Source organism: Nannobrachium achirus (assembly GCF_963921795.1).
Source record: "Nannobrachium achirus genome assembly, chromosome: 1".
In the NCBI taxonomy this organism is placed as follows: domain Eukaryota; kingdom Metazoa; phylum Chordata; class Actinopteri; order Myctophiformes; family Myctophidae; genus Nannobrachium; species Nannobrachium achirus.
This window is the reverse complement of record NC_137810.1, coordinates 59,296,760-59,311,380: the sequence shown is the minus strand read 5'-3', so window position 1 is coordinate 59,311,380 and position 14,621 is coordinate 59,296,760. Positions and strand designations below refer to the sequence as shown.

Genomic DNA, 14,621 nt, shown 5'->3' with positions numbered 1-14,621 from the left:
AGTTGAATATTCAAAAGGAAATCTCGAGGGAGACATGACCATTTCAAAGGTTTTATTCTCTAATTGTCTTCAAAAGGCAAGAAAATATACTCTTCTCCAGAAATAATAAATATACAATATTTCTTTATGAACAAAATGCACAATTTACAAAACCATTAACAGACTACTGTCACCCCCTCTTGCCATCCGTCTCACGCCATGTACGCCATCATTTCATTCATTCCTCACAGAGTTGCATCTGTCACAGTTATTAGTAAGGTCTATTTTCATCATTAAAAACAACATCATTTTATATACATTATTATTACACTTTCATTCAGGCGGTCATTGGGACACAAGCGACCTCTTGAAATCAGCCGTCTTAATTATGCTAATGAATATCTTAATCCTTCTATCATAATACTTCCACGTGAGGTTTTAAGACTCCTTGTTTCAGAGGCTGATATAGATTCTTGATTCTTCTCCTAAAAGTGAAATAAGATTCCATCATTCAATCACAAGGTCAATTCGTGTGTCTGTGTGTCTGTACAAACACGCGTGTGTCTGCAGGTGTGCGCACAGTTGCAGTGCGCTTCTGTCTTTATGGGTTTATACATTCCACAGTTCTGTTGTTGCATATATAGGCTATATGCACTGTAGCCATATTGGAGATAAGTTGGGTCGCTTCTCACTTCCTTCAAAGGTGTTATCAATGATACTAATGAAGGCTCTGTTCCATTTCATGTAGCACAGTGGTTCTCAAACGTTTTTATTTCAAGGACCCCCATAACTCTGAGAGTGTACAAATGGAACCAAATGGACCCTTACGGGTCCATTTGGTTCCATTTGCACACTCGCAGAGTTACACACCTTTTTAAGAGGTCATTTGGAACCCCCAAGGAACCACTTTGAAGCCCACTGGTGTAGCAGAGTGTTTCCAGTGAGCCAACATACACAATATCAGCACCCTGACTCTGTTTGACCACGACGGAACAGAGCCTTCATTAGTATCATTGGTAACACCTGTGAAGGAAGTGAGAAGAGACCCAACTTCTCTCCAAAATGACTGCTGTGCATATAGTTTATTGGAGACAGCAGCGTCCATTTATGTAGTCTCTGTCCTATGTGAGAGCTCCACCGTGTGGTCAGGACGTGAACAACAACGGCATGTGTGACAGAAGCCAGACCAGAAGGAGGGAACTGGAGAGTGCGACGGCGCTGTGTGCGAGGCTCCGGCCCGGCCGGGTGGAGCCGGAGCTGGGCGGGAGAGGAGGAGGAGGAGGAGGAGGAGGAGGAGGAGGAGAGGAGGGAGAGGCTGAGCTGGGGAGCTGCTGTGGCGCCGCCGAGAGCAGCACGGTTGTTCTCCTCTGCTGCTCCTGGTGCGTCAGAGGAGGGTCCAACGTCACATAGCCGTTGATTATTCTGATGCTGGGTGGTGGGGTGGTGCTGGAGAGAGAGATATGACAACACCACAGGTTAGACTACACCCACAGAAACCATGAAGATTATTATAAATCAAGGGGGTCTTCAACAGGGGGTCCGGGACTCCTATGGGGTCCTCAGAGTTACAGGGGGTCCTACAAATCTGCATGTGATTGAAACGTTTATTTTTTAATTTATTTTATTATCCACTCTAATCCTAGTGTCCATATTCTGTGAGCTTTAGCCAAAGATGGCCTCGCAGCGCTATTTTCGGCAAAGAAGTTTGGTGTAGAGGGGAAAAAGAGCAGACTAAGTACAGAGTGAAAGGTCAAGTTCAGGTCACTGTGTAAGTGGTTAAATATCTGAAAACTTCACATGAAACCAAAATACACTGATGATTGTGCTGCCAAACAATGAAACTATAAAATGTAATCTATGAACAGGTTGTGGGGGGTCCCTGCTTCATCTCTCTCTCAACTAAAGGATCCTTGGCCTGAAAATGTTGAAGACCCCTGTTATACGTAAATGATTATTCTGAGGCTGGGCGGAGGGGTGATGCTGGGGAGAGAGAGGACCACACAGGTCAGACTACCCACATAAACCCAATTCCCAATGTATGAATGAATGGACCATTGTATGAGTTCGCAACTTGCTTAGAAAAGCACTATAAAAATGCAGTGGAGTATGCATCGCGGGCGGCAAGCGCTCTCAAACAAGTTTATGAACCTATTCATGAAATCGATATTTTTTTTCAGATCTGTCATTGTCAGTCTGTCAGATACGGGACATCAGCGTGAACTTTGCCCTATCACACTAAAGCCTTTGCACACAGGCGCGTTTATCCACACGGATAAAACGGACAATTTAATTTTTTTAAAAGAAAACAATGATTCTCTACGACCTCATGCACACCGGATCCGAATTAGCCGTGCGACGAGTGGCTGGGGCCGTGCGTTTTTTTTTCTTCGATCGAACCCAGTTCGATTCGTGCGTCTTGTCGCATGCGGTAAAAAACTCATCACTCCTTTTATGACTCCTTTTGGGATCCGCAGCGCCGATTCCGCACAGCATTGCACACCAAATCCAATGCGTTTTATTCATGCAGCAAACGGAAAAAACGCAACTGTCCTGTGTGCAAAGGGCTTTACACAGACTGTCACACACGCCCCCATTGGAAATGAATGGGATGCGTGCGTTCACACGCATTTCACGGAGTCTATGTGAAAGAGGCTTCACAGGCGCTGCCGTGATTGAACCATAACCCCGGGTCGGAGCAGGTCTCACCTGTCCCCGATGCGGACCCACAGGTCACTGAAGAGGCGTGGTCTCCCGTGGGCGCGCTGGGCCTTGCGGGGTCGCTTGTGTCGCCCAAACTCCTCCAGCTGGCTCAGGCTGTCGGGCAGCAGCATGTGGGGCAGCTCCTCGCCCTCCTGCTCGCACGGGTGGGAAGGAACTACGTAAGTACATTTAAAGATTTGTTTTTTGGGCTTTTTATGCCTTTATTCGATAGGACAGTAGACTGACAGGAAATGAGGAGAGAGATGGGGAATGACATGTGGCAAAGGTCGTCCGAATCGGGAATCGAACCGGCGACGCCAGCAGGCATCATAGCCTAGTACTGTATGTGGTACGCGCCTTGACCACCAGGCCAGCGGGCGCCCAACGTAAGTACATTTACTTGAGTACTGTACTTGAGTACAATCATTAGTTGTTTGTACTTTACTTGAGTATTTCCAATGTCCAATACTTTTACTTCTACTCCACTACATCTCGGATTAAAATATTGTACTTTTACTCCACTACAATGTGCTACTGGTTACTTTGCACATTTTGATTATTATTACAAAACACACATTAAGCGCTTCAGCCCTTTATAGATTTCGGCAATTTGAAAATAGCCGATCTACAAGCTCACATTGCGTCGCGACGCGGCACATTGTGAGGTAACTGAGGTTGTAGATCTGTTATTGTCAAAAGATTTGTATACATTTGAAAACTTGAATACTGCATGAGGAGTACTTTTACTTTTGGTACTTAAGTAGGCTACATTTCTATGCCAATACTTTTGTACTTTTTACTCAAGTAAATTTAGAATCCCAGACATTTACTCACACCAAAGTACCAAAGTACAAAGAGAGTGGAATCCGCGTTCCGCCAATGCATTTCAATTAGAGTGAAGCGGTTTCATGCCAGCAGAGGATTTCTGCAAAAAACGCTCCCTTCTCATTGAAGTGCATTGGCGGAACGCGGATTCCACTCTCATAGGTACTTTGGTGTGAGGGCACCCTAACAGGGTGTTTCTACATTGCAGTATTGATACTTTTACTTAAAAGTAAAAAAAAATAAAAATGTGAGTGTACATTTTCCACCACTGTCTGCTGGTCCAGGTCGGGCTCTGCCTCCTCTGGGGGTGGGGAGTCTGGGGACAGCCAGTCGGTGGGATAGGTGAAGGTGTCCGTGTCCAGGCTCTCTGCCGTGGGCGACCCTCCTTCCACTGCACCCCTGGAGCAGAGGAACACAGGACATCAGGGCTTGACATGAACTTTTTGAGGCAAGTACATGTCCCATTCTCTTGTCCAGTCACAAGAGTCACTTGTCCAGATATAAATTTGCCATTTCACAGTCCTTTCTTTTTCTGTTTTTTAATTTTTAATTTGACAAATAAATAAGACCCCCCTTGGCCCCCTCCACTCCACAGTCCCTAGTCTGCATACAGCACAAAGCTGCTTGGAGCGTCACAGACAAAGTTAAACCATTTTTAATGAACTTGTCCATAAAGATTTATTAGTTTTCCTGGACAACAGGACAAGCCTAAAGGGCTCTCCATACTTCGACCGAAACTGAAGATTTCGGTCAAAAGGTCCTTTTCGACCATAAAATTATATCCCTCGGGACTTCTGAAAAGCATTGGACCGAACGAGAGTTCGGAAATTTGCGCGTCGGAAAACACAACTCACCGAACATTTCGGTCGAAGTATAGACAGGCCTTTAATGTCATGCCCTGGACATGGATTCACATGCAGTGGAGATACTTGATCAAATGCACTTTTCTGTATTTGTTAAACCCATTAAGACCGGGATAGTATCTGTGTCATCTTAGATTTTATATAGCACATTGGTTGGCTTATCAAAAATGGCAGATATGCAAGTTCATAGCGGGTCACCCCTATGAACTTGTAGATCTGCTTTATTTAGATTTTTTACCTTGAATATCTGTGCAAGTCTTTCTCTGGCAAAAAGTAAAATACATATCATTTTGGGGGTCCACGACATGAAAAGGTTTGAGAAACTCTGACAGCAGCAACATACGTTTTTTCAGAAAACCGTCGGGATTTAGAAGACATTTTTAGAATGGGCCTCGGGTTTACGCCCAAAATGACTTTTTTTCTATTGATTAGTCACGCCATGGAGACTAGAGTTCAATAATATTTTTCGTTTTTTGTCGCATTCCTAAGACAAAATGTGATAACAATAAATTTACCCCCATTCGTTCCGGATGGGGACCCGTTTCGAAACGGGTCCCCATCCGGAATCAATGGGGGTAAATCTTTGTCTTAGGAATGTGACAAAAAACAAAAAATATTATTGAACTCTACTCTCCATGGCATGAGTAATCAATAGAAAAAAGTCATTTTGGGGGTGAACTACTCCTTTAATGGGTTGATATATGGGTTAATAATGGCTAAGCAGCTTGTCTGCTAAGCAGAAAGACGTAACGTAAAATAATATAAAACTTTCACTCTTTTCGCCAGTGGATTTTCCAGTTCAATAAAAATACAGAAAAAGACTTCTGAAACACTGCTGCACGTGAGTGCCACTGTGTGTGGTTCTCTGACCACTCACTGTAACGTATGTTCGCCTTTTGGTCCCCACTTCAAAGTCGTGCACATGAAAACGGCCCTGAAGAGCTCGTAAACACTTTTACTGTGCATCAGAAATACTCCCAGTGGCCAACGAGCGCTGTGGTCTAGCTGTAGTCTGTAGACCTTGGAGCTACCATTCATCCCAGTGTTATCTCAAATAGCATCACCCCTCGGAGCAGACCACCCAGGCGCACCCATCCACCAACTCTTATGTCATGTCTCGCCATTATTCACACTTTCTCCTCCCTTTACCCCACTGGCGATATGCACAGGGTGGCAGTTTTGCTCTTACAGTAACTCCATATTAATGGTTTAAATAACCCCTTTAAAAGTATGCCCTAGATCAGGGGTCTTCAACAGGGGGTCCCGGGACCCCTAGGGGGTCCTCAGAGTTAACACAGGGGGTCCTCCGAATCTGTGTCCTCCTTTTTTATATTAACCACTTGAATCCTAGCGTCCATATCCTGAGAACTTTAGCCAAAAATAGCAGATCTACAAGCTGCGAGGCGTTGTGAGCTTTCGGCAAAGACGTTTGGCAGTGACGTTTGGCAAAGACGTTTGGTGTAGAGGGGGAAAGAGCAGACTAATGACTAATGTCAAGTTAAGTATTGACGGTTCAAGTGGTTAATCTGAAAACAAATTGACATCAATCCAAAATACAATGATGACTGTGCTGTCAAACAATGAAACTATATGAAATCTAAAGTTGTGGGGGTCCCTGCTTCATCTCTCTCTCAACTAAGGGGTCCTTGGCCTGAAAACGTTGAAGACCCTTTCCCTAGATGACATCAAACATTAGAAATCATTCATGCACCATGTAATATAGGCTACAAATGATCAGTGCCAACAATAATGAAACCTTTTCTTTTGATAAATAGATTAATATTTGCTTTTTTTTGGAACAAATGTTGCAAGGTTTACATATAAGGTGATTGTTTAGACGGTTTCTTCTCATACAATGTGCAATAAATGTCAGTAGCTCATTCATCCACTCACTCACTCACTCACTCACTCACTCACTCACTCACTCACTCACTCACTCACTCACTCACTCACTCACTCATCACTCACTCACTCACTCACTCACTCACTCACTCACTCACTCATCACTCACTCACTCACTCACTCACTCACTCACTCACTCACTCACTCACTCACTCACTCATCACTCACTCACTCACTCACTCACTCACTCACTCACTCACTCATTCAACCTTCATTGCTCAGAGAACACATTGAGAAATCAGCCCAAACAGTAACAAAATTTAATCAAATAAAATAAAATTAACAAACCGTAATATTAACACCAATATATAAAAGCCCCCAAAGAATTGGACTGGGATGAAAAGTGCAGAGAGTTCAGCATAACTGCAGTGAAGCTACTAATGAAAACACTGAGATGTTAACAATGAAACGGCTCCCCATGACCACATGCCATGTAGTGCATACAGTATACCTCAATGTGCTGACATAGCATAAATATAGTTAGTTATATGGCATAAAACCAGAGAGACAGCTGTTCCAATTATCTTAGTAGGCTACATATTTCCTTTGGGATCACCCAGAGGGAATTCCAAATAAGTGTATAAGTAGTACTGATAATTGTATTTGTATTATAATAGTTAACATACATTTTAACTTTTACAATTTTCTTATTATTACAGTATTCCTGTGAGTATTGTATAAGTTACCCATGTGATTCTCTATGGAGGGTGGTTGGTCATTCCTTTCAAATACTCCCTGGAATCCCGAAAGCGCTTGAATTTCATCGTTTTTAATTGATTCGCGGTTTCTCACTCATTACTATAGAACTTATGAAACTGACATTTATTGCCCCGAGGGACTTCCCGAGGGGATTGCTGGGCTTTTAGTGCATTTCACAGGGAGAAAGAATAATAAATCAATATCTCGATCACAACCCATATAAGTGCGTTGCAAAACATTAGAGCCCACAATATTATTGCATTGCAACAGAAGTACTGTAAAAACATTGCACACCAGCAGGGGTGTCGCACCAAATTCTGGGCCCTGGGTACAAGGATTCACTGCGGGCCCCCCATGAACTATTGAAAAATAGCAGATATACAAGCTCACAGCGCAGCACCGTGTGCCGCGCTGCGAACTTGTAGATCTGCTATTTTTGAAAAATCGTGAAAATGTGTGCAAGTCTTTGAATATTTCAAATCCTTCTAAGGTTTTTTTGAAAAACCTATGTTTCTATATCAGTGGTGCTCACACTTTGTCATGTGAAGGACCCCCAAAATGATATGTATTTGGCCACAGACCCCCATCTCAAAATATTTAGTTCCAGTGAACCCCCAGAAGCAACATTTTAGTTTTGCACACATATTTTTCATGAGTTTAAAAAAATAGCAGATCTACAAGCTCGCAGCGCGGCACTCTGCTATTTTTCAATAGTATAAAATAATTAAGGCCCCTCCACCTTGGGCCCTCGTAACTCAGTCCCACTCCCCCAGCCACCCCCCCCTTGTGACGCCCCTGCACGCCAGACAGACAGACCTCTGGCAATTCTCACCGGGATACCGCAACGGTGTAATTAGCTTGTTCTGTGTGCTCTTAACGAGTCAGATGGTCAAACCGTAGCTCTTCCACTTTAATAGAGAAAAGAAAGAGAGAGATGGAGAGAAAGCCCCGGGCCAGGTCTGGATGGCTCGGACAGGCTAATGACAGTTCCAGTGCTGTGGTTCGGAGCTACCGTAGGACAAGCCAAACCCAACCACTCTCACTCTAGCTCATGGCTGTCAGTCATGTAATCACCCTATCAAGGGCAAGAGGAGGGAGAGAGACAGAGTCTAGGGGTGTAACGATATACGTATTAACTGAATCGCAAAATATCGTACCGTTTTGTATCGTATCGTTTTACCACGCAGATAATCATATCGAAACTTTTTTTCAATGCAAATAATTGATTGTATGGAAACTAAGTATTTTCCTTGTATTTAGCAATTTTAAGAGAAAAAAAAGAAGGGTCTAATTAAAAAAAAATTCTAGTTTCATCCCATATAGCTACTCTTGGTCTATCGATAAATGTGTGTTATTGCCACGTTTCACACATATTTCTATGCTAAATAGTTACTATATCGATTTTAAATCATTGAATCGTATCGTATCGCCACGAATGAACCAATATCGTCCATGTATCGTATCGTCAAGCATGTATCGTGATGCGCATCGTATCGCTATTAAATCGCTCATAAATCGTTACACCCCTAACAGAGACACTTTGCCAGTCAGGGTTTCGAGGCGCTCCAGGCTGGAGGCTAACAGCTTTCATAAACACCTATCATTCAGCCGTCCTGCGGTGTGTGTCCCCCCCCTCCCCATGTCACGTCACCTCGTATCATGGAAGTGTGTGTGTGTGTGGTTGTGGCATGGTTGTGTCTATGAGTGTGTGTGAGTGTGCATGTGCGTGTTCAGACCGCAATAAGTCAGTCCACTTGTCAGCTTTTTAAACCAGAACCACTGGTCTGGAGTCTGCAGCAGCAGTTCTGAAAACTCAGCTCAGCACTAGTCAGTCAGAGAGGGAACGAGGAAGGCTCTTATACGTTTACAGCTGCAATTTGCAGTGGGAAGTTTGTTAAAAAAAAAAAACGTGTGTGTGTGTGTGTGTGTGTGTGTGTGTGTGTGTGTGTGTGTGTGTGTGTGTGTGTGCGCGTGCGCGCGCGTGCGTGCGTGTGTGTGTGTGTGTGTGTGTATGGAATGGAAGGGGGATTGTTTTATGACAGAGGGGGGCTTTTCTACAACGTGATTTGATTTCCCTTGTTGTTGCCTTGTTTCGTTTCTTTTTTTTCACTGCGGTTCGAGTGGCTGTTGATTGTGTTTTACGGGGCCAAGCCTGCGTGGCCCCTGGATCACCTCTGGTTGTGTTGTCCCGTAGGGTGAGAATGGAGACGCTCTGTGCCAAAAGGAGGCGGGAGGCTGAACGCATGCAGCGGGTGAGGGGAAATGTATACTTATAGCCTATACATGTTGTTGTTGTCGGGTGGAAACCTTGCATGTCCAAAACCGTTTTGTAAAAAAGATTTAAACTATAGTGAAAATAGCTGATCTACAACCTACTTGTAGATCTGCTATTTTCACTAGTTTTGCACGACAGTCTTGTATGATGAAGCAGGGCTTTGCTTTACGAAAAAAAACATACACATTTGAAACATGGAGATATGAGGTTTATGTCTGACAGTGACGATTGTAAATAGCAGATCTACAAGCACACAACGCCTCGCATCGCGAGGCATTGTGTGCTTGTAGATCAGCTATTTTTATTAGTTTCTTGCGACGTTGTATGAAGAAGCAGGGTTTTACTTTACCAGTAAGACTCCCTAATCGGGAGATAAGCGACCGTAGGTCACTTATCTCCACAAATAGGGCAAAAATGCGTTTTGCCAAAATCTTCCTGATCCATGTTGATGATATGAGTGTAGACATACTGTGTAGTGATTTTCGTGATTTGAGGGCAAAATCTGTAGGAGCAGTGTCCAAAAATGTGTTTGTAAAAATCGGCCTGGAGGTGGCGCTATATGGGAGAGATTCATGTTGATGGGATGAGTGTAGACATACTGTGTACCGATTTGCGTGATTTTAGGGCAAAAATTGTAGGAGCAGTGTCCAAAAATGTGTTTTGCAAGAATCGGCCTCATGGTGGCGCTAGAAGAGGGCCATGTGAGAAATGAGGGGTGGGGTCTCCGCGCCGGCAAGGCGGACGAATAGGTACCGGCCCTGGCTGTCCCGGTCGCTCCTAGCCGGAGTTACGGCATTTTATGTGAGCTGCAGTGTAGGGGGTCCTCCACTGGGGGCGCCACCACTTTTGCATCCATTCTGGAGCACCAGGAGTGGGTGGTCCCCGGGAATTCCCCGTGAGCAGCCCCGTTGGGGTGGTCATTTGGTCAGTTTAGCACATTTGGTCATTTTTTACATCTGGGGGTCCCCCAGGGACCTGGGGGTCCCTGGAGCTCCGGGGGTCCTTGGAGGTTGTAGTTTGGCAGGCAAGGAACGTGTGTGCAAAATGTGGCATGGATCGGGGCAACGGTTGCGGAGATATGAGCAGGGCAAGAGTGTGACGTGTGAGGTGTGACAGACAGACGGACTGACGGACGGACGGACGGAGTAACACTTTGTGGTGGTTTCTACAGTAAGTAGCGACCTACGGTCGCAACTACAAATTTGAAACTTGGAGATATGAGGTTTATGTCTGACAGTGACGATTTATTACAAAAAAAAGTACCAATAGGCTACTGGAAAGTAGAAATAATCTGTTACAAATAAAGGTTCGGAATTCAAAGTTTACTTGAGTAAAAGTACAAAAGTATTGGTATCCAAATGTTCTTGAAGTAACAAAAGCAGAAAGTGCTAATTGTGCAGAATGTCCCGTTTCCAAGGTTTTAAAAATAGCAGGTCTACAAGCACACAATGCGTCACAAAGCAACACATTTACAAAGTAACAAGTAACTAAAGTTTACAAACCAGTAAGACTCCCTAATCGGGAGATAAGCGACCGTAGGTCACTTATCTCCACAAATAGGGCAAACATTTTTTATTCCATAAACTTCCTGATCCATGTTGATGACATGAGTGTAGACATACTGTGTAGTGATTTTCGGGGCAAAACTGTAGGAGCAGTGGCCAAAAATGTGTTTTAAAAATCGGCCTGTAGGTGGCGCTAGAAGAGGGCCATGTGAGAAATGAGGGGTGGGCTGTCCGCGTTGCCTTGGCGGACGAATAGGTACTGGCCCCGGCTCTCCCGGACGCTCCTAGCCTGAGTTACGGCATTTTATGTGAGCTGCAGTGGCAGGGGGTCCTCCACTGGGGGCGCCACCACTTTTGCATCCGTTCTGGAGCACCAGGAGTGGGTGGTCCCCAGGAATTCCCCGTGAGCAGCTCCGTTGGGGTGGTCATTTGGTCATTTTTGCACATTTGGTATTTTTTTTACACCTGGGGGTCCCCCAGGGACCTGGGGGTCCCTGGAACTCCGGGGGTCCTTGGAGGTTGTAGTTTGGCAGGCAAGGAGTTTGTGTGGAAATTTTGGCATGGATCGGGCCAACGGTGGCCGAGATATGAGCAGGCCAAAAGTGTGACGTGTGAGGTGTGACGGACTGACGTGTGACGTGTGACGGACTGACGCACGGACACCTCGAGCAGCTTTCTGTAGTAAGATGCGACCTACGGTCGCAATAATTGTAGTGGAGTAAAAGTACAATATTTGACTCTGAGATGTGGTGGAGTAGAAGTAAAAGTACAGAAAATGGGAAAACTCCAAGTAAAAGATACCTAAACATTATACTTAAGTACAGTACTTGTAAATGTAGGCCTACTTTAGTTACAGTACTTTACACCACTGCTGAATACACAAACACATGCACACGCAAACGCACACACACAGAAATAATTAGGGACATGCGCACACCACATACACACACAACCTATAACAGTTAGTCCCCCCAGGAATCCGCGTTTCCGCGATCGCAGAATTTTTCGCGGAATTCGCGACCACCCGCGGATTTCTCGGCCGTTCGCGGACTTTTCTGACGTCCGCGGAATAGCGGTCGCGAGTGGCAGCAGAGCGGCGGGAGTAGTCATTACTACTATTATAAAACAATGTGTACATGGTCTGGCAAGTGGCCACTTCATACAGAGCCTGGGGAATAGCTTAGCTTCCTCCTGCTAGTTGCACTGACGCTGTATTGGTCCGGTCCCACATTCGTTCCTGACAGAAACTGTGTCCTGATCTATAGTTCCTCTCTGCCTCTATAATGGTCCTGGCAATAACAATGCTAATACAGAAGAGAATAAATAAATATTACACCCATACTAGGTAGTAGGTAGGCTATCCTCTAAAATGTGGTTACTATGGGCATTGGTTAATTTGCATGACAATATAGTCTTTGCAACAGAAAGTAATTATTAAAAACAATAACAATTAAAAAAATAATAGATTTAATATTAGATTTTTATTCTCAAAAATGATTATTTGATTATTCTAACCACTAATTACAATTAATTGTAGCTATTTCATGAAGGGTTTTACTTGATTATTAGAACTATATCATTTTTAGCTTGATAACTGGTCATTTTAGGTTGTTTATTAATGTCCGCGGAATCAAGAATTGTTCACCACAGAATTCCGCAGAATCAGGATTGTTCTCCGCGGAATAAAGCATTTTTCTCCGCGGATTCCTGGGGGGACTAAACAGTGTATCCGTGTGTGTGTGTGTGTGTGTGTGTGTGTGTGTGTGTGTGTGTGTGTGTGTGTGTGTGTGTGTGTGTGTGTGTGTGTGTGTGTACTCTCTCCAGGAGTTGGGCCAAGCTTCTGTGTGAGGTGTGCATGCCAGCGTGTGTGTGCATGTGGGTGGTGTGTACAGTACACTCCCACTATACTTGGCACTGATTTGCTCTTACGCTGCATGTACAGTATGTGCACGTGCACGTGTGTGTGTGTGTGTGTGTGTGTGTGTGTGTGTGTGTGTGTGTGTGTGTGTGTGTGTGTGTGTGTGCGCGTGCGCGTGTGTGTGTGTGTTAATGCATGCAGCTCTCCTATCCCCATGGAAGAATATATTTATGTCTGTTCCTGTGTGGTTGTTGTTATTGTCGGGCTATTGGCAGAGTATATTAGCAGGTAACCGTAATGTGGCCTTTGCATTTAAGCACTTAATTCTTAAACCCTTTAGACTTAGTTGACTCAGTTGGCTCTGTTCTTGTTCCGCTGTTTTCCATCTACACTAAATCTCTTTGGCCAAAAACACACACGCTCAGGAAGCTCACAACTCACCTCACGCGATGTTTTGGGCTAATGTCCCAACACACACAGAAAATGGATGTTGGGGAACCCTGGCTAACTATTAGGAGCAGTGGGAAACTGCTTATTGAATAGCGGACGGGAAGCAGTTAGGGCTCAATGTCTTCTCAAGCACATTCTGACATGGAAGTCGGAAGGAATCGAAAAGGGGAATCTTGCGGTTCCCAAGCGGTCACTCTATCTCCCAAGTGTCACTGCTGCCCTCTCTCTCTCTCTCTCTCTGTGTGTGTGTGTGTGTGTGTGTGTGTGTGTGTGTGTGTGTGTGTGTGTGTGTGTGTGTGTGTGTGTGTGTGTGTGTGTGTGTGTGTGTGTGTCCGCGTACATACCTTCTCAGAGCTGGGCTACAGGTGCAGACTATTTGTTTTTATATTTGGCAGCCTAGGACATTATACCCACAGGCTGGTTGTTAGAGGGTTTCACCAACTTGGGATGCCCAAACGCTGCTACTTATATACCCGTAGAGCACCAAGTGACATGCTATTGTATCATGAAGACATATGCCATGATTTTGTAAATGTAACTTATAACTGCACCTGTAATAGTTGTGTCCCGTGTATGTGTCTCCTTAGTGTGGACATAAATAAATGGTTAAAATGTGTGAGAGAGAGACAGAGAGGCACTACCACCTTCAGCAGCTGGCTGTTGGCAGCCTAAGGATGGAGAGGGGAGTGCGGTGGAGAAGAGGACGTAGGCAGGGAGGGAGGGAGGGAGGGAGGGAGGGAGGGAGGGAGGGAGGGGGGGTGAATTGAGGAGGTATCAAAGGATTCCTGCATAGCTGAGTTTTATTTGTAACAGAGCACAGCTTGCACAGTATCTCCACTACACTTCAATAAATCTAGCGAGGTTAAACATCGTGACTTTAGAGGGAATAAGACGGATGTGCAACTGTAAATCTGCGGGGGGGTATATTTGGTTTGTGCCGTGTGTGTGTGTGTGTGTGTGTGTGTGTGAGTGTCCGTGCGCGAGTAGTACAACCCACGCACGTCTGTGTGTGTGTGCGTGCGTGCGTGCACACAGACAATGCTCACGCGCACACACGCGTACAGTATATTATACGCTAGTGCGCCCGTGTGTGCACTTGCGTGGGTGTGTGATGAATGTGTCCACGTGCACTGTGCGTGTGTGTTTGCGCCTGCCAACGACTCTGCACGCACCAAATGATCTGTTTCACAACTCGTGTTACCATTAAGTTATCAGGGGCCGCGTTGGCTCGTAAACAACACAGTGCACCTCCAGGTTTCCATGCGTCACGGTGTCAGCCTCAGTGCGCTTCAGGAAAGTTACTTTGAAAAGGTAATGAGATGATTGATCACCTGCTTCAAACGGAGCGCAGAGGTTTGGGTGTATGTCTTTCTTTTCTAGATTGCTTTGCCATGTATGCAGCATGGAGTGAAGAAGAAAGTATTCCACTTTGTACGGCTGTGATTTCAATCACCTGCGACCATTAAACAACCGTTGTTTTGAGTGGTTTAAGCTTTACATGTACGTGTAGATGGTATTTTCATATTAAACATGTATGTTTCTGCTGTATGGAATGTAAAATCATC

General features: G+C 44.8%; 1 protein-coding gene across 1 annotated transcript in view; it reads right to left on the bottom strand.

Annotated features, from left to right (window-relative positions):
• Nucleotides 1-1,124: 1,124 nt before the first annotated feature.
• Nucleotides 1,125-14,621, bottom strand: part of trabd2b (TraB domain containing 2B) — a gene marked incomplete at both ends in the record, with an annotated part of 217,357 nt that continues 203,860 nt past the window's right edge. Inside the window, 3 exons of the mRNA XM_080730645.1 lie at nucleotides 1,125-1,425; nucleotides 2,686-2,831; nucleotides 3,762-3,903. Coding sequence (XP_080586771.1) covers nucleotides 1,125-1,425; nucleotides 2,686-2,831; nucleotides 3,762-3,903 — 589 coding nt within the window. The remainder of the gene's footprint in view (nucleotides 1,426-2,685; nucleotides 2,832-3,761; nucleotides 3,904-14,621) is intronic.